Source organism: Molothrus ater, chromosome 3 (genome assembly GCF_012460135.2).
Source record: "Molothrus ater isolate BHLD 08-10-18 breed brown headed cowbird chromosome 3, BPBGC_Mater_1.1, whole genome shotgun sequence".
Lineage (NCBI taxonomy): Eukaryota > Metazoa > Chordata > Aves > Passeriformes > Icteridae > Molothrus > Molothrus ater.
Window position 1 is genome coordinate 69,321,058 of NC_050480.2, and position 15,895 is coordinate 69,336,952.

Consider the following 15,895-nt stretch of genomic DNA (forward strand, 5'->3'; position numbering starts at 1 on the left):
ACCAGCCTGCTTGGGGAGGAAGACACATCCCTGACCATGGGGGAGAATTTATCCTTTTATTCCCTTCCTTCTTCCCTTTCCTGATGCTCCTGTGACTTTTATGCCTTGTATTTATGTGTTGCTGGGCTCTGGCTCTCCCTGACACTCCCAAGGTGACTGGCACTCCCCTGCCCACCTCTGTGGGAGCCATGGGGAATCCTTCACCCTCCTTTGAGCTCTAAATCCTGGTCACTCACCAACCCTAGGTGTAAAAGAAGTGAGGTTTGGGTCCAGCAGAAAATCTGCTACCTCAGACTTTGGGGATTTGCTTTCTACTAGTTCCTACAACAGGTCTCTGATGTCAGCCTTCAGCTTAGATATTATTAATAAAGGGCATGTTTTCTACACTTCAAATTAGCTGTCAGCTGGCCTGCTGGTTTTTGGTCAGACAGGAGGAAGATGTCTCAAAGCAGTCATTCATCTTTTTTTGTTTACAGAACATAAGGTGTCATTCAGAGCCCACCTCAAGTGAACAAGAAGGATCCTATTGATTTCACTGGGCTTTGGATCAGAGGTTGTGGAGTCCTAAGCATGGTGTGAGTTAAGAAATAAAAGCTTAATACTTTGTGAGCATGGAGGTGTACGACAGGGGAAGGGGAGCAGAAGGCCTGAAAGACCAAGGAAATCTCTCAGGACCCCCTAGAAAGTCTCTTGCAGCCCAGAAAACCTCCCAGGTCAGTCCATGTCGCCATAATGTGAGGAATGGCTTTGCTTCCATTGTGGGATAGAAAAACATATCATTAAAAAGCAGGGCCAAGAAGGACACAGCCTGTGTGCCGGGCAAGACAGTGGCTGCATTTGTTCTAACCCAGTAAATAGATGTGTGCAGACAGGCCCAGGGACTATCATTTCCTGGGGACAGTGTGTGGCAGGGTGGCTGGCAGGCTGCAGCTCTGTGTTTCATCCTGTGCTATCCCAGTGGGATGCTGATCATGGCACAGATACCAAGGCACCCAGTGCCCCGTGGTGCCTACCTGTGCCAGCAGGCAGGGAGGGTCAGCTGGAGCTGGGTGTCAGGGCTCTCTCTCCCCAGGGCTGCAAACAGGCCCATGGTCTGAGTGCTGCCTTTTTTCAGTGCATTTACACAGCACTCAACTTCCATGCATATAAAGCAAACACTACTTAGCCCTTCATTCAGCCTGGCGGCAATCAAGGACAAAAAACCATTTAGAATAATTTTTCCTGGTTTGTTGCCCTTACTTGAAGAGAAACAGAGTGCAAGGTTTTCAGTGGGGTTTTGGGGAGTTTAGTTTCAAAATACTCTGCCATTGCTCATGGACAATTTAGTTTTTGAAAATGAAACACTACAGGCGATTAATCTACCATATGACCTAAGCGTCACTGTTATTTCAGTCACAAGAAAGGTTGAATTTCATGTGGCCAAGATTACTGAGGTTTTAAGAGCATCAGTATCAATTCACTGCTACAATTGCTTTTCCCCATATTTTTGTTCCAGGGCCATAACCACCACTCTGACAGCTCTCTGTGTCTGATCCAAGGACCCTGAAACCAACAGTGGGCTCTCCAATGCTGGTTGTTGGGGGTTTTGCAGTCATCTGCTTGTACTGTGTGCCACAGTACAACTGATGCAGGACTACCAGTTGCCCTCAGACTGTGATAGCAAACTGAGCAAGAAACTGATGAAATCCATCAGAAAACCACCAAAAAACTGCAACAGCAGTGAGAGAAACATTGATTGATGCTGAAGCAGCATTTAAACATGGCTGTAGAGGTTTTAAATTCTTATCAGACTCAGTAGGTCTACAATCTGGAACTCCACAAGGTGTCACAGGTCTCTTCCCCCTCTCCTCTCCTGCCTCTCCAAGGTGGCAGAATCACCTCCTGACCACAGGATTGTACCTGACAGGCTAGCTGTGGCCCTGCACCCCTCAGAGCTGCTGGGCAGCACTCTTGCTCCAGCTTTCAGGCCAAAAGCCCTGCACATCCCCAGTCCTTGGCCAGAATGAAGGAAGTGCTCTCCCTTTCCCTCCACTGCTTTGCACCCAAGAGGGAAGACCCAGAATAAGCACAGGAGGAAGTGCACTTCTTCCTCTCTCTCCACTCTGTTATGAACAAGAAGACAGCAGGAGAGACAAAAAGGGTGGAAAGGAAAGGGACAGAATGAGCAAAGCTATTTCTCCCTAATTCAGTCCTTTTTTGGAGGCACTGTGATTTTAAATGGACTGAGAGGTATTTTCTTCTGCTGCTGAGGCACTAATAGGGAGTGGTTTTGCTCGATACTGGGGCACATTAAGCAGGTCAGGCACCTTAAAAAATTAATTTAAGCCTCACTTTCTGAAACCAAAACTCTCATGGCCTTCAAAGGATACCAATACGCATATTTACATTTAACTCATCTACAATAGCAAAACCTATTTGCCTCATCTGATCACAAACACTCTAAGTACTTTCCAATATCAGTCTAGTAGGTATGAAATCTTTCCCACATCCCAGTGCCATAATTCTGAAGTTAACTTGCCTGCATCCCCACTGCCCTGTTTGGGTGCCCCACATGTGCCCCTTTTCCTGACTCTGCCTCGTGCTGGAACAGCAGAGCACGGTGACACGACTTCAAGCAAAGCATCAGCTGTAGCTCTGGCTCACCACAGCTTTGCCGTAGCCTCTCCAAAGGCCTTTTGCTCATAAGAGAACAAATTGCATTTCATGTTTCCATTGTAGATGTGTTCTCAGAGTTTTCTCTGCCTCTTTTTGCCAGTGATTAAAGAAAACTAGCCATAGGTGAGTTTGCATTAAATCAAATAGCGAGTATGTTTTATTTTGAGTCTTTTACATAATAGCTTCCAAGCACCAGGACTTATAATTCATCTCATACTGCATTCACAAATTTATCCTCTCAGAGCAGAACTACTAGGAACAGACTTTTTTATTTCAAAGATGAAAAGATGAGGATTGTTCTGCAGGAAAAGCATGGATTCAACTGGGTATGGGACTGGAAATGAAATTTTTTTTCCAGGATATTTATGCTTTGTTTGGTTATTTGTTTGCTTTACATATGATCCCACAGCAGTGGGTGGTACTCACATCATCTCCATAAACAAATTATCTGGAAAGCAACCTGATGTTTAATTTCCTTAACCCATCAAACCCTCCTTGCCTCATACAGCAGCATGCCAATCTGAAACCTTGACTCAATATTTGAGTAAACGGGGGGAGGAAGTACGAACTTCTGGTTTTTCTTTCCCACTTTTGTTAAAAGGCAACCAAGCATGACTCTTCCTACCCTGACTAACCTGGGTAGGTGCCAGATGGATTTTTCCTTTCTCTAGGCAATGGCTCAGGAATTTCATCCGGCTAGAGCTGGGGCTGTGGGCTCCTTGCTGGCCTTTTCACTCCAGCCTCCCCTTTCTCGGCAGTTAATCCCATCTTTCTCCCCACATCCACTATTAGCTGGACTGTACTGTTTCTTGACAATCAGCTTACAGCAGGGACTAAATTCTGCCTTTTCCTTCTGGAAACAAAGAGATGTGCCTGAAAGAAAAGCTTCCAGTCACTCATGGAATAAGAAATTGAAATCCCAAGGCAGTGCCTATGGGAGAAGAATGGATGGCTGGCCAAGACAGCATGCTGACCTGGCTCTTTAAAAATAGATTTCTTTTATGTAGTTCCCGATATTTAGCATGGATAGCTAAACTTTAGACAACATGATTCTCAAAAATACTGTGAAGTCCACAAAGAAAAGTCTGATCTGCTCATTGATTAGAGCATCTTATCCACTTTGGTTTTTGTGCCCTACAACAAATCCCAGGACACAACATATATGGATTTAGCTTGGGAAATGAGTTCCCTGTTCTAATACCATAACTGAAAAATGGTTTCCTATACTAACCAAAATATTTAATTGTCACTGCTTTTCTTAATGAGCAGAACTACTGAGCACACTTCAGGAGTTTCCTCTACCTAAATTATACCTTTCTTCCTTCTATTTCTTATCAAACTTGCTCACATTCAAAAAAGACAAAAACCGAACAGAAAACCTGAGTTGTATCTCATCAAATTATCTGCTCTTGTGGTGTGTAAGAACTGAAGAAAGCATACAATTTGTAATCCTCCATGTTACTTTTGTAATACTCTATGTTACCATGCATTAAAATCTCTCCAAGTACTGAAGAGTTAAAGCTTGCTGTGTGTGTGCCTGTGACCTGGGATGTTAAGATTCAGCCAGTGTAGCCTGGCTCCTGAGGGAGAGCCCTGGCATGCAGACCCAGCAGCAGCAACCCAGCCCTGGATCCCGGCTGGCAGCACTCTCCCAGCATGAGCATTTCCCAGACTGAGGAGCCTGCCTTTGCCGAAACAAACCTCCCTGGAAAATGGCAGCTAAACCCTAAAGCAAAAAAAGCATTTTTGAGCTCAAGCCTCCAATTTTACCTGACAGAATATTACTCTATTTACTCTGAACTGCCCTCAGAAAACTCAAGGGATTTCCTCATTCTCAAAAGCATAAACAAGTTTTAGTTTCTCTTTGATTTATAAAATCTTGTCTTTTCACCCAGCCAGCATCTGACTTGTGCTGTTAGATTCTGGGTAAGTTTTCACCATTGGGAAAATATTTTTTAGAGGATCAGCTGTCCCCATTCCTTTCTTTTATGTTTGTTTTGGGTTTTTTTTCTCCTCTCTCAAGCAATACTGAGTAGCCTTTAAGAGAAAGAAGGTTTCTTGATGGCCAGTTCTGGTGAAATTAGCTTTTGAAATTTGAGCACATTTTAAAATAGCATTGTTTCCATAAAGTAAAATGTAGAAGGAATAACACTACCTCTCTGTGAAACACATAGAAACTTCAACAAATAACACTAGCTCCCCCACCACCCACACCTAGGCTCAACATCATATTTTCACTGAAAGTTCCTAAAATACATCTTTAAAGATAGCAGAGGTACATATTCATTATTTGCCTACTATTTTTTTCCACATACAAATTGAGTGCAGATTACATCCCTGCCAATTTTGTTTCCAATAGCATAGGAAAAATAAAACTATAACAAATTGCTTTTATTACTTCCTTAAACAAGAATTGAAACTTGTCCAAAAAAGCACATGAAAGACTAACTTTGATGACTTGAGCTTTTGCCAGACACACTGGTGATATAATAAAGCAAAAACTTAAATGTGTATTAATAGAGGAATAAGCAACTGGGCATTAAAAGAATGCTTGATTTTAATAGCACAAAGTGGGTTAATTGGTTTGTTGATGGCTTGCACTAAATATAAAGCAGATTTTCAGTGGAAATATTACACGACATATCCATGTTGTCTCTATTACTAAATTTCTCCAGCACCAAGAAGCTCTACTGACTTTGGGAGCATCTTGGTGTGCTGTGATGGTTTGTCAGGCCTGATTAGCAGCACAGTAATTAAGCATGGCCTTGAAGAAAGAGCTTCATTTATTTGGCACAGGAATTATGAGTACACCAGGGAACCACTCTTTGTGTTTGTCTAGTCCCCTCTCCTTAGGATGTAACACTGCTAACCCAGAAACCACCAGGAACTTTGCAAAGGGTTTAAGAGGAACCAAGACCAGATCTCCTGGGTCACCTTGCTTTTGGCTGGGGAGAATTATACGGGTAACAAACTGAATCTTCCGAGTGACACCCATGGGTTTAAAAAGCATTGTCTTTACCTAACCAAGGGCTGGCTCAGCACAGGGGACACTTGTGGGGTAGGAAAGCGCAGGGCCAGTAGTGCAGGTGTGGCCAAGATGCTCTGCGCTCTGGCCAGTGTGGGGAGCAGGCACTGGCCACCAGCCCTGAGCTGCTGCTTCCTGCTGTGAGCTTCTCTGGCCAGCTGACTGAACCTGGAGGCCAGCTTCAGCGCTGGGTTATCGGCTCATCAGCTCGACTTTCACTGCCTGTTGCACCTGGGGCACCCAGAGCAGCGCTTGCCCTGGCATCCCGGGGGAGCAGGCACGGGCTCTAAGGCAGATAAAACACAGCTCGCTCCTGCACTGCCACCCGCCTCTTCTCTGGTTACAACCAGAAAAAAAGAAATGTTGTTTCAAAGTAAAACCCCGTGTACTGACTCTCCATAAACACTCCCATTTAGCCAAATGATACATTTTACTTAAGTACAGATGGGAAGAAAGGGGAATGCAAGGGAGAGATCTACAGATGTATCTAAACCCCCCTTCTCGAAAGCCATGCATGAATCTCTTTTAAATGTACGACAATTCATCCTCTGTTTACTTTAGGCAAACAGAAAAACTCATGGTGGAGCACTAATTTTCACAAGCTAATCAAGAACATTAGGTCCCAACAGATTCATTTAATAGAAATATAATAGGCATTCCTGCTTGCTTTTAATCTCGTCTAGCTGCAAACGCTAAAATGAACAGCGAATTAACCCTGCCTTGGAACAGAGATTCTTTCACAGCTGATATCATCTCTCTTATGGCTTGTAAACACTCCAGGCTCCCTGTAAGTGCTTTCCTGGCTTTCGCTCTTTCCCCACAGCAGAGGAGAAGAATGGAGAGGAGAGGAGTGGAGAGGAAAGCAAAGGATGCTCTGGGTTGCATGCAGCTATGAAGGGGAGGAACAGGAGAGCTCTGAAGGGAGGACTGCCTGTTAGCAGAACAAAATGCAGCGCCGCCACCCGAAAACAAGGCAGAGCTAAAAGGTGGATGGGAGAGTGAGTTTTGGGGTGCTTTGGGGGAAGAGGTGGGGGGCTTTCCGTGCATCACCAGCTACTCCCTGCATGGCTCTCCCTGATTTACCAGTGCAAGACAAGGTAGTAAGACAAGGCCATTCACGTGCTGACATAAAATATATATTTTTCAAGCAATTTGAGATCTTAAACTGTTCATGGATAGCAGAACTAGCATTAGAACGCTACAACAGTAAAAAAAAAAACCTATCATATTTCATAATGTATGTCATAATGAACAAAAGCCTTTAAAAAAAACGGTTTTCACTGTGCTAAAGTAACAATCTAGACTTGTTGTAAGTATGTTATTCTTACAAGTAGTTCGCAGTTATTCTTGAAGGCAAGTCTTGGAGTTTCCTTAGCATAGTGCTGCTGGGGAAAATTTTCAGCATGTCCATCTTCATCTCTAGCCTGAAGGGAAATATAATGGCCTATTTAGGGACTTACAAATAATGGAAGGAAAAAAATAGCTAAAAGCATAACAGCTCAGATCATTAAAACAGACGGGAATCCCAAAATACAACATTATTTAAAAGTTTCTTTAAATAGTCAGTACACCTTTTAGATATGAGAACTTGGGATGCTGTTTTCTTACATAGCTTAGATTGAACATGCAAATTCATTGTGGAGTAATAATTAGAACAACAAAAGACAAAACCAAAATGAAATATTTGAGCTGTAAACTGAGCAACTCAGGGTTTCAATTTACTCCATGGCATTTTTCAGGATTACATTACATATGTACTCGTTTAAACTTTTTGACATGCTTAAGCGATCCCTAGATGATGTACTTGTATTTTCAGTTTAACAGTAAGGCCAAAAAAGAAATGAAAAAAAGAAATGCTTTCATACTCATAATTTACATGTAATACTATTACAAATAAATGGGTTCCCCCTCCATGTTTAAGTGAAGCTTTGAAAGGAGCAATCATTGAGTGAGAACAATGATCCTTCAGTCAAATGCGGTCAAAATATTTAATGACAAAGATGCATTAAAAGTTACTGGTTATTTGTAACTACACTGTTAATTAAGAAAGCTGAAGTTTAAATGGAGACATTACCAGAGCCCATTAGCAATCCTGCTTGCATATAGTATTTTTCCCTTCTCATCTCGAGCGTTTTCTGCTTTTTGAGTTAAAGCAAAAGGGAGAAGCAGGTGAAAGGAGGAGTGTCAGCAATACGCTCATTACACTGTTCATTTGAGTGACACTTGCACTCCGTTCCGCTCCATCTCATCTGATTCCTGACTGTTCACTCTCTCCCTCTCACAGCCTCCCAAAATTCACAGCTGAGCTGTCTCCATCACATATGGCTTGCATATAATTATGCACATTCCATTTTACACTGCATTAAAATGATGAGCTCCTGGCTCCCTGCCAACCTATTTAAATCAGCCCCTGCCCAAAGGAGCCAGGGAGAGGAGGAGGGCAGAGGCAGGGTGACCGCATCGGGGGCGAGGGGTGCGGGCAGGGGCAGCGGGGCCGGGAGCAGGCAGCTCTGCTGTCCATCCCTGCTGCTGCCCCGTGTGTGCTCCTGGGGCAGGGGTGCCCAGGGATGCCCAGGTGCAATGCGGGCACACCTCAGTGCCTGTGGCAGCGAGAGCTGGCACATCGCTCGCCCCCCGCGCGGCGAGAGCTGCCTGTCACCGTGTGTCACGCGCCCGGCACGCCAGCTTTTCGGCGTTGGCATTTATGAAAGATATTTACACCTTGCAGGCTCTGAGACTTGTTTGTCTTCAAACAGGCTCCTGCCTCTCCCCGAGGAGACGGGCTGGGGAAGGGGAGACGTGGCCTAACAGCACTGGCGATTTTTAGGAAAACATGCAGGGTCTGCACCTCAGCGAAAGTCCCTTGACTCCAGCAGGCTTTGACTCAGGCCTCTGCTTGTCAGCCATGGGGTGTGAACACAGTTTGCCAAACAGAAAATGCCATTTTTAATGGTGAAAAATTTGTCCAAAGGTATATTTTGGGAAGTACCTAAAATTGATGATGATTACAAGAACAAGGGAAGTAGGAAAAAAGTTGATTCTGTATGATTCCTAACAGTTTATGGGTATTTTCTTTCAATGCCCTCAATAGTTGTGGGGTAAAAAATGTTTAAAATTTTCCTTTAAAACCACAAGAAAGAGGATTCCTGAACATCTGAAGTCACTTTTATACTGACAAAGATTTAAATGTATTCTTCCAATTATTAGTTTGAAACTAAAAGCTCTCTTGCACAATAAATATACCTTCATGCTGCCTGGAATATAAAGTTCAAATCTAACGGGTTTTCTAAAAAAAAACACACCTCAAAATTCTATAAATTTTGAAAATAAATTTTGTCCTTTCCTCCTTGAAGGAATATGGGCAACTCACTGAAGCTCTTCCAGGTCATTTAGAAGACAGCTGGGGGATGAATGCCTTAAAAATGCCTTGCACAAATAGAAACAGACCTGTCAACTTGGGAAAACAGATGCCAATGGGATGCTCAGTGAGGGACAGCTAGGGAGATACTGGTGGGGCAGAGGTGTTGTGTGGGGCTCTGAATGCTGTTGGTGCCCCCAGACCCCTGAAATTTTATCTTGGCACTATGCAATGCATTGTGCATGTGATGGCTGGCACATTGTAACCTGCCAGTGACCCTCTGGAGCGTTGTCTTGGTGCATGCACACACCTTGTAAAATGAAATGGATATCAGGGTGTTTGGAGTGCATCTGTCAAAATACAGAGACAAACTCCACTGAACTTGACCTGCTTACCAAAACTGCCAGTTACACAAAGGTTATTCACCCCTGCTGACAGAAACATGCTCCTGCTCCTACTGATCTAAACCTTGCTTTATTTAATTTTGGATGTAGCTAAAATTTCCTAGTCTCAAAACCTGTTTAGCTACATACTGCCAAAATTTGCTCAGGCAGCAGAAATACACCCAATTTAGCTAGCTGGTTTCCATTGTAAAAAACACCTATTCTGAGCAGTCAGGACTAATTCTCCAGTATCTTTCCATTAATTCATTACTACCATCTTCCAGTTGTAAATAATTTGCAGAAGGAAACACTCCTACAATGTTCATCACTGTTCTAAGCATATTAAAAAAGTGGCTCAGAATTTATCTGGCAATGGTAATATTGTGATGCATCTGTGCCTACACTGACCCACTCTCAATCACTGCTGCACACCTCGTGACTGCCTCGGTTCTCCAGCATCTCACTCACAGCAAGTTGGCATCTACAGCTTTGCCATCAGGCCTGGCTGCTGTGGAAAGCTATTGTTCAAAGAAAAAAAAACAACTGCAAAAAAACCTGAGCCAAATCTGTGATCACTCTGATTTTTTAAAAAAATGCTTTAATACTGCTAAAATCATTATAGGAACGCACTCATCAAAAAATGTATGTACTAACTGCTAGATGTGATTGAATGCATACATGTAATATATGGAACAACTCCTCTCACAGCACATTTTGTTCCAGGACAAGAAAAGGCATCAGCTCGTGTTCTGAGGCCTGGAACCATGGTTAGCACTGCTAGTTTTATCAGTGCAAAACTGCTGCAACTTCACTGTGGCAGTGCCTCTCCTGGGATTTACTGATTCTCCTAATTCAATACCCTCTACTGGCAGACAGCCGCCCTCCCGTCAGCTGCATGGGATCCAAGAGGGAAACCAGCCCATTGCCAGCCCCTGGGACACCAGGCTGGACACTTGACAAGACCAGTGGCACACACACAACACACACGCGCACACACACACACACACACACACACACACACGCACACCACCTCACTGCTACTGCCAAAGCAGAGCACACTGCCCAAGGAGTGGTGCTGGCAAAGATGATCGAGTGAGGAAACTGCAGCTGACTTGGTGGAGGTGGTTGGGCTGTAAGGTCAGCCTGATGATGGGTTGTGTGGGAAATCATGGCCTTTAATTGCAGGTTAGATATCAGGAGCCCTTCTTAATGACAGGTACAGCAAAGCACTGGAGCAGATTGCCTAAGGAGACTGTCAAAGCCCCATCACTGGAGTTTTTTAAGAGCAGATTAGGCAAACATCTGCCAGGAATGACACGCATGGAGTAGCTCCTGATGTGGGGAAGCTGGACAGATGAGAGCATCTCCTTTCCCAGGTCCCTTTTTCCTCTGATTTCTACCACTGAGCTTTGAAAGAAAATGGCAGGAGGCTAAGGCAAAAAAAAAAATTAAAAAACCAAACCAGAAAACAGGATCTGAAAGGATCTCTCTGAAAATAGCACAGCATTTGATGTTCAGAGATATGTGTACTCATTAATAAGTGCATGATGACAACTATCTTTGGCTACAGAAACTGTGCTATTTGTTCGTAAGCCAGCCAGCCTATATTTGTGAAAGATGCCAATAGTTTGGAAACAGACTATATATTCAGTCAAGATTCCTTTTTTTAACACAACGGAGGAAGAACAATCTACAGCAGAATTTCCTCCTCTCCAATGAGTGTGGATATTTGCTTCTCCTTATTCTCAGAGAAAAATTATCTTGATCCAGACAGAGGATTCCTGAGCTTCAGTGCAAGTCTTTTTATGCAGCTTTAGCCTTGGGAGAGGAAATCTGTGCTTACATTTAAATATTAAGGGCAGGATCTTACGATATTATAAGTCACAAGGCAGGTTGAGCCAAATAATTTATTAAGATGGAACTTGTTAATGCAAAGCTTCCACTAAAATGGGACAATGCATTTGCAACAAAATCCTACTGCTTAGTCCACAAAACTCTAATGCCACTTAACCAAAACCACCTAACATTAAGAGCAACAGTCACTTGAGTAAGGCAGAGTGACAGAATATTAGTCTGCTTACTCGGGATAAAATTGCCACCTGATTTCCATAAATGTCCTTTGAAACAGATGAAACAGGGAATGTTACCCCCAGATACGTTCAAGGCAGCAGGCATTAGCTGAATGTCTCTGCTAGGACAGAGAATAAGCTGCAAGGAGCTGAATGGCGTTGCTATAGAAGTGCAGATAATTGCATCGGGGCTCCTGTCCCGTGGCGATGAACAGAGGAAATTCACATCACCCTTAATGCCATTGTCTCCAGAGCCTGGCTGCAGATGGGAACTGAAAGCTCTATTTCCGTTTCCACCACAAAGGTTATCTCTCCTTTCACTGAAACTCGAAGGAAATCCTCGGGGAGACCCTAATCCTTGAAATTCTAGTTCCTGTGCATTTCTGTTGTCCCAGATAATCAATTATCATGCTCTTTACATTCACTGTACCAGCAATAGTAAAAATAGTACTAAACTTCCACCTGCTGGGTGTATTTTTCCCAGAAATATGAACATGCTTGCTGTGGGCTGGGTGGCTGGGGAGCCCAACACCAGGGTCCTGTGCTGGGAATGGAACAGGCCCAGGGAAGACGATCCAGAGAGGATGTTCCCTGGTTCAGCAACCACACAGTTACAGGAATGAGGAAGCCCTCAGCTCAGAGAAAGTCTTCCCTCAGGAAAAGCTCCCACTAATGTTTGATGAGAGGTTTGCTCTTCACAAGGATTTCAAGATTTTCCTGAATCACAGAGTGATTGAATAAGCGGTATTTACTTGCTTGTTGCCTCTCTCAGCTGCACTCTATTCACTAATCTCTACAGTTGTAATATTTTGCCACTCCAAACCTCTAAAATCTTCTTAAGATTTTTTGAAAAAGTCACAGGTATTTTGAAAACATATCAAAACAAGATTTCATAAAATCTTCCAAGACTCAGATCAGTGAAAAGAAAGGACTTAAAGTCATGCTGATTGTTTATCAAGTTGTTATCATTTACATCCCACAAAAATTGAGGTTATCCCTTTAGCCTGACCTCTGGTGACCATACAGGTTAGAGATGACCACCCTACCCAATATTTTCCAGCCTGAGGTCTCTTTACCAGCAGTGACTTTCTGCACACTTGGTGGTGGTCTACGGAGAGTTTGCAGGTCACATGCTACTAACTCCCCTTGTTTCCAGCTGCTAAAATGCATTTAAAGACAGCTAAAAATACATTAAATTCTTTCCTAATGTTATTTTTCCATGTAAGCAACTGCTGTAGTCACCACAGGAATGTTATTTGATCGCCAAGGGGAGGGGAAGAGGTCTGTGAGACAATCTGTCTACTGGAGGTGATCTACAAAGTTAAAAAGAAATTGGGAATATGCCCTCCTGTAACTTCTTTACTAAGCATGCAAAAGAAAACTGGAAGGGCTTTTGCTGACTTGCTGCCTCCTCTTCTCTCCCCAAATATGCCACACAAGCACATGTACCAACACACACGTGCACATCCCCACCCATTACTTCAATTAGGAACCGAGCCCTTGTTTATGCTGGAAGAAGGCACCAGTGGAGAGGAAGCAGCAGAACAACATCACCCTGACAAGCCAGACCTTGGCACTGCACATGCAGCTCTCCCCAGCCCCTGAGGAGAGGGGATACTGCAGGAGACAGCTTCTGTTGCTATTTTGTTGCCTGGGGTCTCTCCATAGTCTTCCTTGAAATCTCTCCCTGGCACTCAGCTGCTCCTGGCTCCTGTACACTATAGTAGAGACTCCAGAACTGTGGAGTCCTTTTCCCAGAGGGAAGTTAATGGTCCCCAAGAAGGAGCAAAGATGGCCCTGCAAAGTCCCTAAGCAGAGCCTGAGGTTCAATCCCCTGCAGGTATCCTCAGCAAGACAAGGCTCCCTGTTGCTGTCACAGCTCTTGCTCACAACTGCTCTTGCCTTACTGTGACATGTCCAGTGCAGACAGTGATGAATCTAGACCCAAACTCCAACCTTTGTTCAAATTTTAGTTGCCATTTCAAAAGCAAATACAAAACCTAAATGCAAAACCACTAATGGCCGACTGGATTAGAAAAACATCTCGAGTCCTCATGTTTAGGAGAAGGTTTGGTGTGGAAGTGGCTTCAGGAGGCAGTAATCTGGCCAGTGTGATTAAGCCCTGAGAAAATATCTAATTCTGAATATCCTGCAAACTTCTCCACTGTGCTGACAGACGAAATACTCCCTGACTTCAAAAACAAATAGTCACCAGGTCAAACCTGCTATTCTAACCAAACCCAGCCCACACCACTTCATCATCCCTTTCTGAACACATGTAAAATCTCCTGACAAACAGGCAGTTTTGCTGAGAAAAGCCAACTCAGAAAAAATGCATTACAACAAAGAAGGAGAAGGTGCCAAACTGTGGAATGATAGGGCAGTGTTTCTGAAATTATCCTTGTCAAAGCAACTGAGGACTGTCACGTTCACTTTCTTGCATAACTGAAGCACACTAAAAAATCCAAACAAATGTGCCTGCAAATCTGAAAAACAGTTATTTAAGGATCTTTTCTTCCTTTTTTTTAAGTGCTTTTTTTAATGCTTGTCTTCCACAGCCTATGGCTCTGAATGGTCCAGCTTTATATATTAAATTTTTCTCTCAGGATTTCATGGCATAAAATTCTCCACAGTTTATGTTTAAAATGCAAGCTGCAAACTCTATTATAATGTAAGGAATATTATAGGTGGATCAAAAGGAAATACTAATAACAGTGCTACTATAGTGCCTGCTAAAGTAATAACTTCCATCCTACTGCATTTAAACCTTACACCAAAAAATGCATTCAGCTTTCTGGATTCTATAAAACTTTTCCTCCCCTTCCCCCAGTTTTGTTTCATATACTTTGTAGAAGAATCCCGATTTCCTGCTGGATTTCTCATCCTTCCAGGCAAAACCAGGATTTTCTTTTTATGCAGTTTGCAATGCTGTACATTTATGGCCCTTTCTACAAGGGTCAAAATATACCTAGAAAAAACTGGTGATCACTTTCAGTCTCCCAGTACATCCAGAAAGAGCAACTGAATTCAAAATAGCAGTGTCTACTGCCATGAGTTGCTTTTCTAATTTTTGTAGGAAGAGGAGTAGAAGGTTTGAGATGTTAAGTGACTCAAACCCACTTGCAAGACAAGGTGGTACAGCCTCAATCCAGTTGCGCAAGCAGGGAACTGCCTAAAGCTCTCAAGTGAAAACTCTGCACTGTCTCATATTCCTACTGCATTCCAGACTTAGAGCCTCTTCCTTTCTCTATTGGCCAATACCCAGGCAGCACTCCTGCCTTCCACAGGACTGCACTACCCTTTCTCTGACAGTTCATGGCACAGTGATATGTGAGAAGTGTTCAGGTGGGTGCCTCAAAAGCTAATTTTTCAAACTGCACAAACCTTTAACCACATCATAAATTTTTTATAACCACTTCCAAATTGTCAAAGAATAAATATAATAACAAACACATAACGTTGAAATAATTTGAAATAAACTTTGTTTATTGCCCCTTTGAATATTTTTTCAACAAGTCACTGGTGTGTGGGATCTTCACAAACGTGAGCCTATCCTGCTAATCTCCCTCCTGATTCACAACAGGCCTGATCCAGAGACACTAATGGACCGTGCCTGACAGTTACTGCAACATATCCAATACCCAGCCTAAAATATGGCCAGGAAAGAAATTAAAATATATGACAGACTTGCCAGTAGCTCCCATTTGTGTAATGGGGAGCTCACACCAGCACAGGCAATAAGCTTTCCCTCTCTCTTCACATTCCCTGATTATTATCATTTATGAGATAAAATCAATTTCCAAAGTGTTCTGTGTGTTTCACTGTCAGGTAGCTCAAGTGTCCCTTGTCACTGCTGCCATTTCTACATGGGTTCCTCTGTCCAGGTGACAGATTTGGGCACAGGGCAAGCACACATTTCCAATGAGCCTGCCAGAGAAGCAGGGAGACAGAACACAAGATCAAGGAGGAAAAAAAAAAAAAAAAGACAAAGAAAAAAACCCCAAAACAAACACCAGGAAAAAAAGCCCCATCAGATGTTAGTAAGGGTTACCTAAGGCTCACAGACCAAACAGATAGCTGTCCCTAGTGAATTTGTTTTAATGCATTTGCCTATTTCATGCTTTTGCATTGTAAATACCAGAGCAACAATGCGTATTTTCTCTGATTGCAGTGTCACATATATGATTAATCATCTTGACTCAGAGCATATTCTTTTTAAGCAATTGCAGGCTGGTTTAATGAACTTCTCTCCCACTGGCTTTTATAGACTAGTCATGATCAACATACCATTAAGATAAACCTCGTGCCCCATCCCTCCCCCCTCTGACAGCTTGCCTTATTTGCCTCGCAACAGTCAATATCCAATTAAGAGGCAAGGGATTTGATCAATACAGAAGGCAACAGT

General features: G+C 43.2%; 1 protein-coding gene across 2 annotated transcripts in view; it reads right to left on the bottom strand.

Moving 5' to 3' along the window:
* SOBP (sine oculis binding protein homolog) overlaps positions 1-15,895 on the bottom strand; it is a 112,359-nt gene that overhangs the window by 41,632 nt on the left and 54,832 nt on the right. The window contains exon 5 of one of the 2 annotated variants that reach the window (XM_036379565.2): positions 7,009-7,104. The exons of the other annotated variant lie outside the window; for it this stretch is intronic. Coding sequence (XP_036235458.1) covers positions 7,009-7,104 — 96 coding nt within the window. The remainder of the gene's footprint in view (positions 1-7,008; positions 7,105-15,895) is intronic. 2 annotated transcript variants of the gene reach the window in all.